Genomic DNA, 16,611 nt, shown 5'->3' on the forward strand with positions numbered 1-16,611 from the left:
GTCATGCACAGCAATGATACAATTAACTCCTTAGACCACCCGACTCACCTGCCTCCTCCTACCTAAGTGCTGCTGCTTCTGCCTGGAATATTCTTAGCTCTTCCTTCTCTTTGTGGAGAATAATATTTGTCTGGTGTTTACTCCATGCCAGGCACAGACTTAGATATAAATCTGTTACTCTGTTTTTATATTTTAATACATATTGATCATAATATATAATGTCATAAATATATTAATGTAGCTAGTTATTCATTTATTCCTCATAACAACCCTGTAGGCAGGCATCATTATTTTCTTCATTTAACTAGAAGGGAGAACTGAATTACAGAGAAGTTAAGTAAGTCATTCAGGGTCACACAGCTACTAAGTGGCAGAGTTAGGATTCGAAACCAAGCAGTCTGGGTTCAAAGTCTCCGCTATTAACCACCAGGTTATCCTGCGTAAGAATAGTTATCCTGCGTAGTAATAGTATCTTCTCATAGGATGATAATAGGGCCTTTGTACAGAGAAGTGGAAAGAGCATGTAAAATGGTTAGCATGGCACCTTGTACCTAGCAGGTGCTCAGTAAATGTTGGCTGTTATTACTGTGATAATTCTTTTCTTGGTGAGATGTCATCTTTCTTGACTTCCCAGGCTCGGGCAGGTGGTTCCTCTAAGCTTCAAAGCTCCCTCTGCTCCCTCACCCGAATATTGCTGAGGGCACAGTTTAAGCCAGATTATTTACACTGTTATGTTTACACCTTTCAACGCACTCTTTCTTTCTTTGCTTTTTATTAAAGTATCCCACACTGTTTCTTTTTGATGTTTGTTACCTTGCCATGGTAAAAGGACTGGATGGATTGTCACTAAGAGTGGGAGCACATGTTTGGGACCCCCTGACTTGAAAGACAGGCTACAACAGAATGTGGGAAATTCACTGGAGGACCCTGAAGAAGATTTCAAAGAGCCAGCTAGCCAGCCCCTGGAGCTGTTGAAACTCTGATAAAGGGGAAAGCCAGGATAGCTGCAGAAGGGGTCAAGGAAGATGTTGGGAACAGAGAAACAAATCTGCAACCTCAATTCTGAACTTAGCTGGAGAATCACAGGGCTGTTATTTTGACACCCTGAAGCCATACCCACTACTTCTCACAGGGCAGCACCACCCTGCACCCTCCAGATGGATTTGTTTATTGAACGAGGGTCAGTGAGTCTCCCAAGCTGGGTTGGGGAGCCCAGCTGGTTCTTCAAAATTAAATCCTCATCCTTTGCAGGACGATAGAGCCCCTTATCTCATTTAATAGTAATGACTACCCTGAAAAGAAAAGACTACTGTTCATTTGTCACCAGTGAGCAAAGAGAAGTGAAGTGTCTTGCCCAAGGTCACACAGCTAGGAAGCATCCTCCAGACCTGGCCTGCCTGATTTCAGGTCCTCATCTTTCCCAGAAACCAGCAGCCTCACCCCACTCCCTCCCACTGCCTTACACCCAGCAGGGGCTCAATGAACGATTGCTGAACTAAATTGAAATTTCCAACCGCCAAGTTGCGATGTGATAAAGGGCTCTTCTTTCTTTGCAGAGCACATCAGAATCTGTGGTGAGGCTTCCGCTCCCCCAGAGCCCCCTGGAACCCCACAGCTGCTTGGAAAATATTTATGCTGATGACAAAGATATTTTTTATCCTTAAAATAGATTATTTACAATGTATCTAGCTAATTGGGCCCGTACTGTTATAATGGGTTAAGACCAGATGTATCTGTGTGATTAGAAAAAATCTAGCATGTGTATAGTCTGTTTCACTTTTTTTTTTTAAATAGACTATCCCCATTCCTGAGTCATCTCACAGCATCCTTGCTGATTCAGGACAACTACCACTCCCATGGCAGAAGCCCAGATGCATGGAGGTGGCACTTGGTCACCCAGTAACATACAGATCTGGACTTCCAGGCTTGGCCACTTCTGGCCATCTCAAGAGGTTGCTGGAGGGTGGGCCTCAAGAAAAAAAAAGTGCCTGTCTGCATGATGACCTGGGTCCCCCAGATGGTGCCCCTGGTTTGAGATGCTGGTGGAATGGAGATGACATGGCATCTTTGTTGATTGCCAACCTCCCTGGGATGGGTGTGTATGCTGCTAGAGCACCTCCTGTGCATCGGGACTGTGCTGGGCACTCTGCATGCAATATCTCATGCAGCACCTACAAGAAGCCTGGGGAAAAGGAATTACTGGCCCCATTTTATACATGGGAACAAAGGAGGCTTAGAAACATGAAGCCACTTGCCCAAGGCCACACAAGGGGTGTCCAGGGCAGAATTCGAACTCACATCTATCTCAGACTGAGCCAGGCTACCACCCTCCTGGCAAACCCTGTAAGAGCACCTGATCTAACCATCTCCAGAGCCTAGTCTACAACCATTCACTGCACCTTCAGATGTTTAAGACATGGGGTCTGTTCACAGGTAACTTTAGAGTCAACTGCCAGGGCTCAAAACCCAGCTTCTCTCCAATTAGCTGTGTGACCTTGGGGATGTCAGGTGGTCTCCTTGAGTCTCAGTTTACCCATCTGCACAATAGCAACTGCTAATACCTCCATCCTAGACATGTTACGCAGATGGAATGGAATAAGATTTGCAGACCCTGGCACACTTGATGTTAGTCTCCAGCATCTCTGAGATACCCCATATGCCCTATCATTTTGGGGCAGCAAATATTTGCCTCCCCCCCCGCCCATAGCTAAGCTAGCTCACTTGAAGCTTCCAAATGACTTCACTGGAAAGAAGAACAGAAACAGAAAAAAAAAAAAAAAAAAAAAAAAAAAAAAAGGGCCTTAATTAGCTAGGGATTCCTGGTAATTGATGGCTGCCTTCGAATTGGGTAATAAAGGCACACTAAGCCATGGACCACTGGTAATGAGGGCTGGTTCCACCAGAACTGTCACCCACCTGGGCCCAGCAGGACATGGGCTGGCCACTCTCTGCTTCATCTTCTTGTCAACAGGAAGAACCGGGGCCTGATTAATAGCCTAACTGTATTTAATTCTCCATGGAATCATTAAACACAATCTCTGTTTCATTAAACAGATCCAGGACAATTCACCTTGTGTAATCATATCACATAAAACTTTGCTTTGGACCCATTCCAGGGAGATCATAAAATTAACGTTATGGAACCAAAAGCTGGGGGTCAGGTGGGGGGTTGCAGGAGCCTCAACCCAGCTATAACTGGGAGGGGACACAGGCAGGGTGAGGGGGACATGCTCAGCAGGTGTGTAACCTTTGCTCTTAGGTGGGGGTGACCCTCACATTCTAAGCTGAGGGTGTCCTAAAGCAGCAATTCTTAAACCTTAAAGTACACAAGAAGCTTCTGGGGGAATCTTGTTAAAATGTTGATTCTGATTCAGTAACCTTGGGGGAGGGGTGCTGAGAATCTGCATTTCTAACTAATTCCCAAGTGATACTGACACTGCTGGAGCAGGGACGCTAAAGCAAGGGTCTTAAACTCAAACACCTATAAAGGTCAGATGTTAATGCAAATGAGAGGAATGGGCTGAGTGGGACCATGGGGATTGGGTTCTTTGGGGAGGGCTCTCAAGCAGAGCACCTGAAGACCCGGGTCAGGCCTGGGAGGAAGCACTGGGAGAAGGCCCCTGCCATCCTAGACTAATGCAGGACCCCAGACCTCCAAGAGGAGATGCCTGGCCTGAAACCTCCTATTTCCCATCTCCTGCAGCCTCTGTGCTGGGCCTGTCCTGACAATTCCCTTATCTTTGGTTTTAAAGCTCCTGGGTGTCTTAAATAAGGACAAAGAGGCAAGGTGACTCCCAGGAATTAGGAAATTGCCTGAACCTGAGACAAGGCTCAGCAGGGGGGAACCTCTGAATGCACCAAGAGGTCAATGACATTCCAAGGTAAGAGACAACCTGGTAGCTGATGCTTGGGTTTCAATCTCAACCCAGTCAACCCTTAGGACCTCAGCCACCTGACTTTCTCCCTTCCGGGGATGGTTTTTGCACTATGAAATGGAATGCTACCCGTGACTATGGCAGCCCTCCTAACCTCCTTGGGTAATCAGAGGGTTTAAATGAGAAAATGAATGCTAAGTGCCTGGTCCCATATGAGCTTCCCAGGTGAATCCCCTCACATTTTTTAACTTGGGGCAGTAGGATGCCTGAGAGATAGAGACTGGAGTTCTAGTCCTGCCATTATATGCCCAAATGGCTGTGGCAGGTCCCTGCCTCTCTTCAGGCCTCAGTTTCCCCATTAATAGAGAATGAGTCAGTGGTTCTCAGGCCTGCCTGCACACGGCCTTAAAAATTACCAAAGCCCAGGCTCCACTGCAGTAATGGTCCAGGGTGCAGCCTGGGCACTGGGCTTTCCCCCCATCCCTCCTGAGATTCTGATGTGCTGCTGTGGCTGAGGACCACTGAGTCCAGTGACCTCCCAGGTCCCTTCCAGCTTGATAAAAAGAGCATCTGCTCCTAGGACAAGCTCCTGCCATTTGCACCTGCAGAATTCTCATCCAGGCCACAAATAGTGTTCATTTTTTATTGTTCTACAAATAAATAATGCAGAGGCCTCTTTACCCCTGGGAACACGGGAACAAATGTCACCACCTATCCAGGCTTCCACTTCCTCACTGAGAGAGGAGGAGAGGCAGAGGAAGGGACAGACAAGCCCCTTGAGCATACTGGGAATCCAGAGCACAGTTGGTTAGACAGGCCCATCAGTGCCGAGAGTCTGATTGGGGCATGGTTGAATATCACCATCCTGCCATGCTCTGGTTTTCTCCAGGGAGGGGTTGGAGTGTGGTGCAGCTGGGAGCCAGGGGGAGAGTTTGGATGAGTGGGAAGCATCCCTGGGGCTTGAGGCTGCTGCTGCCTTGTTCCTTGAGGCTAGATGAGGTGGGAAGAGCTCACATTTACAGAGCACCTACTCAGTATCAAGGGCTCTGAGCTGGGAGATTTGTAGCCACTGACATTCTAATTTATTGTCATAGCTCAGTAGTTAAGGGCATGGGCTTAGGAGCAAGACTCCCTAGGTTCAAATCCTTGCCCCACCACTTTCTGGAAAAGTGTCTTCATTTCCCTGAACTTGGCTGGTCCCTCCATAACACAGAGTTAACTGTGGGGTTTAAAAATACTCAAAGGTAGGAGTTCCCACTGTGGCTCAGCAGGTTAAGAACCTTACTAGTATCCATGAGGATTTGGGTTTGATCCCTGGCCTGGCTCAGTGGGTTAAGAATCCGGCATTGCTGTGAGCTATGGCATAAGTCACAGATACGGCTTGGATCTGGAGTTGCTGTGGCAGTGGTGTAGGTTGGCAGCTGCAGCTCTACTCTGACCCCTAGCCTAGGAACTTCCATATGCCACAGGTGCAGCCCTAAAAGGCAAACAACAACAACAACAACAACCCAAAACAAACAAACAAAAACTCATAGATGTGACTTTCATTATGGTAATGAAGATATGAAAGATACAGGATTTTGAGGGGGTTAAAGGTACTCAAGATGGCAGAGGTTGGTCTGACTTCAGAGCTCTCCCCACTACTGTGAGCCACTGCTCTGTACTGAGACATTTTTCCATTCTATCATCTACTAAGCACCAGAGGTGAACATCAAAATCAGGACATCCTTTTTACGGTATTTTTACAAAATTAAAGTATAACCGATATACAGACAGCCTCATGTAAATCATTGAAACTGGAACACACCCTCACACCATGCACAAAAATTAACTCAAAATGGCTTAAAGACTTAAATGTAAGACAAGACACCATCAAACTCCTAGAAGAGAACACAGGCAAAATATTCTCTGTTATCAACCTTACAAATGCTTTCTCAGGTCAGTCTCCCAAGGCAACAGAAATAAAAGCAAAAATAAACCAGTGGGACCTAATCAAACTGACAAGATTTTGAACAGCAAAGGCAACCATTAAAAAAAAAAACCCAAAAAACAAAAAGACAACTTACAGAATGGGAGAAAACAATTTCAAATGATGCAACTGACAAGGGCTTAATCTTTAAAATATACAAACAACTTATTCATCTCAACAGCAAAAAAGCCAACAACCCAACTGAAAAATGGGCAAAAGACCTGAATAGACATTTCTCCAAAGAAGATATACACATGACCAACAAGCACATGAAAAAATGCTCAACATTACTGATTATCAGAGAAATGCAAATCAAAACTACTATGAGGTATCACCTACACCAGTCAGAATGGCCATCATCAATAAGTCCACAAATAACAAATGCTGGAGAGATAGAGAAAAGGGAACCCTCCTGCACTGTTGGTGGGAATGTAAATTGGTACAACCACTATGGACACAGTATGGAGGTACCTTAGAAAACTATACATAGAACCACCATATGACCCAGCAATTCCACTTTGGGCATATATCCGGATAAAACTTTCCTTGAAAAAGACACATGCACCCGCATGTTCATTGCAGCACTATTCACAAGAGTCAAGACATGGAAACAACCTAAATGTCCAATGACAGATGATTGGATTAAGAAGATGTGGTATATATACACAATGGAACACTACTCAGCTATAAAAGAACAAAATAATGCCATTTGCAGCAACATGGACAGAACTAGAGATTCTCATACTAAGTGAAGTAAGTCAGAAAAAGACAAATACCCTTTGATGTCACTTACATCTGGAATCTAATACAGGGCACAAATGAACCTTTCCACAGAAAAGAAAATTGTGGACATGGAGAACAGACTTGTGGTTGCCAAGGGGGAGGGGGAGAGGGAGGAGTGGGATGGACTGGGAATTTGGGGTTAATAGATGCAAACTATTGCCTTTGGAATGGATAAGCAATGAGATCCTGCTGTATAGCTCTGGGAACTATATCTAGTCACTTATGATGGAGCATGATAATGTGAGAAAAAAATGTATATATGTATGTGTGACTGGGTCACCTTGCTGTACAGTGTAAAACTGACAGAACACTGTAAACCAGGTATAACGAAAAAAAAATCATTATTAAAAAAGTAGTTGATTTACAATGTTGTGCCAATTTCTGCTGTACAGCAAAATGACTCAGTCATTCATATATATACACACGCACATACACACACATACACACACACACATATATATATTCTTTTTTAAATATTAATTTCCCAGGAGATTGGATATAGTTCTCTGTGCTATAGGGTAGGATCTATCCACTACACTCAAAATGTAATACAAACTCAGATCATCTTAATGAAGTTAGTGCTCAAAGAGTGACACTGTCCCTTCCCAGCTATGACCTGGGGCAAGTCACTTAACCTCTCCGAGGCTCCCACACCAGAGTTGTTGGAATTTTTCATGAAATGATGCTCTATACCTGAGCTCTTAGGAGCTCATAGATGATCTCATGGCCACGTGGCCACTGACCTTTGGGCTGGGTTTCAGATCTCTTGATTCCCAGGAAAGGGCTCTTGAACCTGCTTCAAATCAATCCCATATCAACTGCATGATGAGTCACATTTACTGAGTGTTTTTAAAGGGTCAAATTCTTGGATTTTATTACCTCTACTTTATAGATGGGACAATCTATGTTCAGGGAGCTGAAGGAGTGTTTCTAGGAAGTGGTGGAGCTGAGATTTGAACCCCAGGAGTCTTTCTCCCTAACCCACTGTGCCACCTTAACCACTGTGCCATGATAACTGCCTGGCTCACAGAGGGTGATGCTGGTGGGTACGGTGGGATGTGCAAAGCACAATCTGTAAGCAGGACCTGAAGCCTCACACACATGCCCACGAAGATGCCCTCCTGGATTTCTGGCAGGAGAGAGCATTGGCCCCTCCCACTGCCCCTTGCACCCCAGAGCCCACCCTCCACTCCCCATAGTACCTTTGCCCTTCCAGTGGGCATGGGCAGCAAAGCCGATGTGTCCACCATACTTCCGGTTGAACTCCGCCATGAGGGCCTTGTAGGGGTTGCGGATGAGCAGGATCGCTGCGTCAAAGGCCTCTATCTCCTTCTGGCCACTCTCATGTGTCTTGATACAGATAGTTCTCCCACTGCGCCAGTGGTCCCGCTCACCTTTAAACCCTTCCCACAACCAGGTGGCAGGGAACATGGCAGTGAGCTGGGGGAGACCAGAGGTCCACCCCACCCCCTTCTAGGCCACCTGAGGAATCCTCAGAAAGTCATTCACTCACTCATTCATTCACTCACATATTTATTGAGCACCTACTACATGACAGGCACCATGCCAGGAGGTGGGGTAAAATGATTGGCAAAACCATCCATGGGTCTTTCTATTTTTGAGAACAAATGAATGTAGAATCACTGCTGTGGTTAGTGCTTCAGAGGAGGAGCATTCATACTTAGGTGCCATGAGAGGGGCCTGACAGTGAAGCACTGGAGAACTCCTTTTGGGCAGAGTGTACATCTCCACCCCACTGATGTTGGGCACAGCCATATGACTTGCTTTGGCAGGTATATTGAGGGTAGAAATGGGTTTCTGCTGAAGTCTCAGGATGAATCATGTTTCTGTTCACCTTGTATGTTTCTGCCATCACCATGAGAAGGACATGCCCTGGAAGGCTGTTGGTCCCAGATGTGAGAGACATATGGAATATACCTGGGTACAACCTGCATTCTGGAGCTGAGTAGCCCAGCCAGCCTGGCCAAGATCACTGACCTAGTCAGGCAGCATCCAGAAAGGTTTCCTGGGGGAAGAGATGCTTTGGCTGAGAACAGAAGGACAAGGAAGAATTTACCATCTTAAGAGAGGAGGGAAAAGTGATGGGAACAGCAGGTGAGAAGGTCCTGTGGTGAGTGGGGAAAAGTGTGTCACACATGAGTGGCTGGTACAGGAAAGCAGAGGGGAAGAGGGGAGCTGAAGCCAGAGAGGGTTGTGGGGGTTGTGAGGAAGAGTTTAGTACTGGACCAGAATGACTACACAGCCCTTAAAAGGATTTAACCAAAAGGAAGGAGGGATCAAGTTTTCATTTCAAGAGTTCAGGAACTGAAAGAAGTTGTGGGTAGCTGGAGGATGCTTCTGAAGCGCCAGCTCTGTTCTGGACGCTGGTCTAAACCTTTTACATGTAGCAGGCAACTTGATCCTTTCAAAATCCTATGAGGGTTTTATTTGATAGATGAAGAAATTGAGTCCCAAGAGATCAAATAACTTGCCCAAGTTACAGAGCTAGCGAGAGGCAGAGCCAAGGTTCAAACACAAGCTATCCTGGTGCTCAAGACTGTGCTCGTTGCCATCTAGGCTTCCCATGCTCATAGCAGCTAAGGCATCTGGATATTATCTTCAAAGCGATTTAGAATGCTAATCTACTAGGCCTTCAAGATACTGGCTGTATTCCCAAGTCAATGAATGACCTGGGACTTCATGCTGTCTCTTTGGTCCCCAGTTTCCTGTATGAGGTGCCTGGCATACAGTAAGTGCTCAAGGAATGACTTAAATGGTGAGAAGGTCCCAGGCACATAGTAGGTGCTTGATAAATGTCATTATTGAATGGATGCAAGTGAGGTACCCAGGACACGATACTAAGGAAATGTTTGTGGGATGTAAATGAAGGGAAGGTATGAAACACATAGTCAAAATAAACATGCCTGGGCGAGCTGAGTGGCACATAGTAGGTGCTCAGGAAGGGGTATTTCCCTCCCCTTCAGGGGGGTCCTCCTTGAGCTCCTGCCTTCACTCCCCCTTCCCCTCTGCCTCCTTACCTTTGTTGTAGAGTGAACCATCGAAGTAGTAGCTGCCAGTGTAGAAGCCAGTGGCCAGCTCGATGAGGTGGCGAGCCCACGTGTTGCCAGCACCTGGGAAGCTGGCCAGAGCGATGAGCTTCTTGGACTTGGCTGGAAGGAATCTCCTGTCCATACAGCGGTTGTCTGCAAAGGGCAGGGCACAGATGGAGTCAGTGGCAGGGGCAGACATGCGGAGCCTGTCTAGAAAGGACCAGGGTGTGAGTCCCATCCCTGCCACTTCCCAGCCATGCAATCCAGTGCTTTCTGGGCCTCAGTTTCCTTATCTGGAAATGGGAACATGGTTATATGAGATAATATATGAAAAGAGATGAGCATGTGGTAGGGATTCAGTGAAAGTCAGCCAGGAGGATGAGCTTTCTCTCCAGCCTCAATGTTCCCCTGACACAGTGAGTCTCTCTCATCATTCCCACACTTTCCTGCAGTTTAAAATCCACAAATGGCAGCCATCTGCATGGGATCTGATCCACGGTTTTTATTTGCACCTCCAGGCCTGCATGGCTTGGCCTTTGCATTCTCCCAGGCTCATGCCAACTACCTACTTTCCCCTCCACCCCCACCCCCACCTGCCAACCACCTGGTCCTTTCACTTCCTCATCTGTGCTCTGCTCCTTCTGGCCCTTCAGCCTTCACTGTCTCCTACCTGCCTTCATCAGGTAGACTGCTTCTTATTCTGCTCTCGGCTGAACTGGACCTTCCTTTCTTTCTCCCTCCCTCTCTCCTCCCCTTCCCTCCACCTCTGGCTCCTTGGGCTATCATTAGAGTATTATATCCAATTCTTTCATACCACTTACTGCTACTGTAATTCAAATAATTGTTTGTTTAATCAGGAACCCTTCCCATATTGTTCTTTGCTGATTCCTTATCACATTCCACACTATCTGGCATATAGCATGGATAATAAATGTTTCTTGGATGGGATGAATGGATGGGTAGATGGGTGGTCAGATGAATGAATGAGTAGGTGGGTGGATGAATGGAGCAGGTAACAGATTGGTAGATAGACGGATAGAAGGATAGATGGGTGGGAGGATGGATATAATGGTGACTGGATGGATGTATGGATAGAAATAATATCTACTTTGCTGATTACCATAGTAATTAAGAGAAATGATGCATGCAATATGTTAACACACTAAAGCATGCAAAAGAGATAGAATTTTTCTCTAGCCCACAACCTCCTCATCTGTAAACTGAGCTGGGGCAGGTGAATACCATTCTGATACTCTTGATCCTCTTTCTTTATAGAGACCTCAGGATGCCACCAGCATCACAGCTAATGGAGAGTATATGCCTCAGCACCTCCCACTGCAACCCCTCCTGGAGCTAAGAGGTCATAGTGGTGATTTCTTTTAATTCCTTCCTAAGTAAGGGAAGCTGAGGGACAGCCCAGGGTAGGGGGATTGGCAGAGGAAAGGGAAGAGGAAAGAATCCTGGATTTTTGGTCCTACCACTGCTTCTTCAGTCTGGCTGATGATCTCAATCCTAATTTACCATGCAGTAATGGCAGGCAAACCTCCCTCCCTCCCCCGCCCCAGCTCCCCTACCCCTTGAGCTCCCAAGACTTCTCTGTCTCACATCCTCTCCTCTTTCCCTCATGCTTCTGGGAAAGAAGGACCATCCCCTGTTCTAGCGTCTCCATCCCATTCCCCCCCCCCCCCCACCGCCGCCCCAAGCTCATAGCTCCATCTGTTCTCTCTAAATCTTCACTCTCTCTCAGCTGGCTTGATTATCAGCATCTAAACATGAACAAACAACTTCATCATTTAAAAACTCCCCCTCCAGCAAGCACTCTCTCTCCTCACCCTATTCAGCCAGACATCTGACAGAGTTCTCCACACCCTACATCCCACCTCCTCCTTCCCCTGGCTCCTCTGGGCTTCTCCCTGCTCACTGCACAGAACTAGTTTCCGCTAAAGTCATCAGTGATAATCAAGCATCCAATCCAGCCTCACCTCACTTGTATACTTGGCAGCATCTTATACCACCCATCATTCTGCCCTTCTTATAATTCCATCCAAGACTGTACCCCGGTTTTTCCTGTTCTGTGTTAGCTTCCATTATTGAATCTACCATGAGCTGCATGGCTTTCTCACAACAGCCCTTCAAGGGGAAAGTTTTAAATCTTACTTTTAAATCTCAATTCTGCCACTTCCTTGCTTGGGTAGCCTTGAAAAAGGATGGATCTGAATAAACCTCAGTTTTCTCACCTGTAAAATGAGACTGATCACAGTGATGACATTCTGGGGTTGTCAGGAGGGTTGAAAGAGAATGGGTCTTGAGTGTTAACACAGGGCTCATACCTTATGAATTCTTAACATTGATGCTACCAGTCAGGGATGCAGCTCTCTTCCCCTGCCACGTACATTTAATCTGTTTGTTCAGAGAAAGGCAGACTTTGGAAAAAATTAAACCAAAAACATCTTTGTTGAAGCCAAGTAGGGGTCTGGGGATGGTTTTCATGGGAATATACTGCAAAAAGGAGCCTAGATGCAAAAAACTTTCTGGAGTGTTATTATGTTTTATATTAAGACAGGGATGTGGATTTGATAGGACCCAGCTGGCATTAAAATGTACACTTAAAATTTGTACATTTTGTTCTATGTAAGTGCTTACTTTGAAAAATCATAAGAAAATATTGAATTATAATTAGTGATTTGCAGACCAAAATGTAATGATGTTTGCAACTTACTTCAAAATGCATCCAAAAATATAAAAACTGAGGGATGGAGAAATGGAGAGATGTATGACAAAGTAAATAGAACAAAACGTTGACAAATGTAAAATCTATGGGATGAGTGCAGCATGTTCACTGCGTGATTCTTTCCATTTTTTCTGGAGGGCTGACATTTTTTCATAGTAAAATGTTGGGAGAGAGAAAGAACCTGGCCCCTCAATTTCCCCTGAAAACAGAATTCTCCATTCGAATACTGCCTGGGAGGCAAGGTAAAGGTAGTTGTTTTCTTCACTAAAAAGGAAGTTTATTTGGTTCTTAAACTCCATAAATCAAAGCAGATACTGGAGGCAGTATTGTATATCGTTTGGGAATCAGGCAGACCTGGGTTTCGATCCAGGATTATTGTGACCTAGCTGGGTGACACTGATGAACAAGGCTTTTAACCTCTCTGAGCCTAGGTTTCTTTACCTGTAAAGTGGGGCTAATAAATTTTACAGGATTAAGTGGATAATGCATGTGAAGTATTTGCCTTGTATGTTGAGAAGCTTAGATTAAGAGTGCAGACTCAGGACCCAGACTGCCTAGGTCTCAATCCCAACTCCCCTCTGTCCTAGCTGTGTTACTCTGGCTGAGCTACTCAACCTCTCTGTGCATCTCAAACCCCCCAAGTGTGTAGGGCCTGTGGGTCTGACATGAGAAACTGAAGAACCCAGTAGTGGCCCAGGGCTGAGCACTGGGAATTAGAAAACCCACCAATCAGGGGCTTGCTATCTGCTATTGAAAAAGCTCCATGGAGTTCTCTTGGCTCAGTGGTTAACGAATCTGACTAGGAACCATGAGGTTGCCGGTTCAATCTCTGGCCTCGCTCCGTGGGTTAAGGATCCAGCATTGCTGTGAGCTGTGGTGTAGGTTACAGACTCGGCTCAGATCCCGCGTCGCTGTGGCTCTTGTGTAGGCTGGTGGCTGTAGCTCCGATTAGACCCCTAGCCTGGGAACCTCCATATGCTGCGGGTATGGACCTTGAAAAAAAAAAGGACAAAAAAGAAAAAAAAAGGCTCCAGTGTCTGTTCTGTCCACATCAAAGCTGTTCATGGTCATGGGATAATTAATCTGTGCATGACCCTTCTGTCAAGCTGGGACAATACAGTTCTGCACAGACTAACCAACACTTCTTGGAAACTAACAAACACTCATCCTTCCTCTGGAGTATGAATAAAGCAAGGGCTGCACTGGCTAAACACATTCCTGCTCACTGGGCTCTTAGCAGGATTCAGCTGCCACGAAAGCAGCCACAGCTGACCACCACTGTTACCTCCATTAAGCCAAACAAGGGACAGGCTATTATTGGTGGGGCTGTCACTAGCTCCTATAGCACCTTTATGCAAATCAAAGGTACCCTTCCTCTCCTCCAAGCAGATGCACTACCATCTAGAGTGCATGGCATGAGCATGGGCTGGCTTTCAGGCATTGCTTTTCCTGTAGGCTGTGCCTGTGCAGTGTTCAACCTGCCTGACCATACATGGGAGCCTAGTTCCTGGGAGATGATGAGGAGGTCTAGCCAGTGGTATCTTTTAGCCCTCCAGGCTTCAGAGGGTGTGGGGAGTATTCTTCACACTGGGCGGGGGTTTCTAGCAGGGGCTTTGGGGTCAGAGACCTGAAAGCAAATCACCTTGTAGATGTGTTACTAGAGCCAGTTCTTAACCCTTCTGAGGCTTGGTTCCCCAATATGTAAATTGGGGATAATATTGCCCTGATCATAGGCATACTGTGGGTTTTACATCATTAAATGAGATGAGGCTTGGCAAAGTAGGTGGACCTTGCAAAGTACGTGGACAAGTGTTTTCAGGTCTTTCATGAGTTTCCTTTGGACTGAGAGTCTCAGCAAGGCAACTTTCCGAATGCCACCCACTCTTCATGACCTTCATCAGGAAAAATGATTTTCATCCAGAAATTCTATAAGCAGCAGGACCTCAGGTAAGTCCTTTACCTATTTTGAGTCTGTTTCCCTACATGAAGAGCAGGTATAATGACTGTTCCACCTCATGGGAAAACTGAGGAATCAGCAAGAAAATGCATATAAAGGACTCAACACTGGGTCTGGCACAAAGAAAGATCTAGAGAAACCCTAAGTGCCACCATCAGCACCACTACCACCACTATCATCATAGTCTGGAAGCCCCAAGAGAGGGAAGAGGAGCTGAATGTGGGTTCCATTAACAAAGGGAGAAGGATGAACATGGAAAGGATGAGTGAGATGGAGAAAGAAGAAAAATTTATAGGTAAATTTACAGCACCCTAGAATTGGAAAACCAACAATCTACAGCTTCATTTTACAGATGGAGAAACTGAGGCCCTGAAAGCGGAAATGACTCATTCAGGATTATGCGCTGGGTTTGTGTTAGAGATCCAAGTCTCCCACTCTACACTCCAATGTCTTCCCGTTAATCTCACTGCCCCCTCCATTATAAGAAGAGCCACCAAGGGGGTCCTCAGTACAAGGGACAGAGATGAAGGTCTTCAGAACTGTCCCCCTTGCCCGGGGCCCTCCCTCTGTTGCCCATCCAGGATCTCTAAGTCTGGCCACGTTCCTGGCCCTGCCTTTGCCCTCTGCCCTCTGTCCTGCACAGTTCCTCTTGCTGACAGCCTGGATGGAATGGACTGGCTGGAGCATCTCTGGGTGGCCATCAGGAGAGCTTCTGGGGTCTGCTGGGTGGGGTGGGGCTGGCTTTACCTTGGACCTGCGTCTGGTACACGATGAAGTAACTGGGGGTCCCACAGCTCTCAAACTCCTCCGCGCTGCACTTTTGGGCACAGAGCTGTTCGTCCTCTCTCTCGTGGAGGGGAAATCTTGTGGTGGGGAAACCACAGTGGCAGGCAGTGCCAGCAAGGGCTGCCAGCGGGTACTCCTGGGGATGAAGTGGGAGAAGAAGGGGAAGAAGGTCACCAAATCCCGGGACAGCCCAGACTCTGGATATAGAATAGGATTTGTGTTCCAACCATCCCTTCTCCATCACTCTCCCTGACTTTAGGTCCCCAAGCTTCATTAGCAGTATTTTTTCCCTGTTTATCTCCTGTACCATTACATTTTCCAGCTGTCTTGAGGTACAACTGACAAAAACTGTATCTATTTAAGATGTACGACTTGATGTTTCGATGTATATTCATTGTGAAATCATCACACTCAGGCTAACATTGCCTCACACAGTTACCATTTTCTTTTTTGTTTTCTTGCACTATTATTTATTTACTTATTTGTTTGTTTCCTTTATGTGTCAAGTCACCTTCTGAAACTCAAATTTCAAAGAAACTTTATATCACTCCCAGTAGTAGTACTGGTGAAGCAGCATTTCCATATATCTCGGTACTGGAAACCCCAGTACTAAGAAAACAAAACCATGTGATTAAATTCTAATCAGACACCCTGTCCACCAAGATTCTGAGCCTGGGGTGGGCTCTGTTTTTCCTGTAAAAGGGAGATTAGTTGAGGGGAGCGAGGTGTTACAGACATTTTAGCACTGAGAAGCAGCTTTCTCCTGGAGGACTTTAAGAAAATGGAAAAGCAAATGTTTTTCTCATGGCTATGCTTAATTCCACAGTAAATCCACCGGGTCTGACAGTGACACAAAGCCCACGCTTTGGGAAAAGCTGCCTGAATCCATTCTTTTAAGCCAAAGAAGTTGCTGTTACCTATGTGTAGCCACAGTCTTTGCTGGAAGAGCTGTTCCTAGTGGCTTTATTTGTTCTATGGAACAGCTAAGTAGGAGTGGGATGGACTGAGATCTGGAGGGTAACAGACTGTCCTTTGTCCAATTTGCTTCTACTCAGGCCCACGGACCTGAACCCTTCCTGGTAGCTGGTCTAGGAATCATCGGGTTCAAACCAAGGTCACACCTCTGTGGCTGGATCTAGTGAGCTTTGGCATGGTAGGTTTGGTTTCCTTCTAACAGATATTAAATATGAACTATAGCACATAGCCAAAGATCAAAGAGATGACGACATGCAGGTAGGTGTTTTCTAGCAGGTGACACATACTGAAGCCTCCTTTGACACCCTACATTTCAGACCCTTCACCACTTGGCCACAAGCAGCTCTGGACCCCTGTCAACTCAATCTCTTCCATTTTCCTCCTGTGGCTTCCTGGAGATTCGAGGAAAATAGGAAAGGGAGATTTGCAGCAGGGCCTTCCTATATCCTCTCTTGCCTCCCCCACAATTTTGCTTCCCTCTAATC

At 46.1% G+C, this 16,611-nt stretch overlaps 1 protein-coding gene across 7 annotated transcripts in view; it reads right to left on the reverse strand.

Moving 5' to 3' along the window:
• Positions 1–16,611, reverse strand: part of WSCD2 (WSC domain containing 2) — a 101,466-nt gene that overhangs the window by 8,353 nt on the left and 76,502 nt on the right. For all 7 annotated transcript variants that reach the window (XR_002338358.1, XR_002338359.1, XR_002338357.1 and 4 more), the window contains 3 exons: positions 15,113–15,287; positions 9,666–9,830; positions 7,830–8,030 (listed from right to left, as the gene is read on the reverse strand). Coding sequence is in view for 3 of the 7 variants with exons in the window: in XM_021072411.1 (XP_020928070.1) it covers positions 7,830–8,030; positions 9,666–9,830; positions 15,113–15,287 (541 nt within the window). In the remaining 4 variants the exon portion in view is untranslated. The remainder of the gene's footprint in view (positions 1–7,829; positions 8,031–9,665; positions 9,831–15,112; positions 15,288–16,611) is intronic.

The sequence above is a fragment of the Sus scrofa genome, chromosome 14 (genome assembly GCF_000003025.6).
Source record: "Sus scrofa isolate TJ Tabasco breed Duroc chromosome 14, Sscrofa11.1, whole genome shotgun sequence".
NCBI classification, from domain to species: Eukaryota; Metazoa; Chordata; class Mammalia; order Artiodactyla; family Suidae; genus Sus; species Sus scrofa.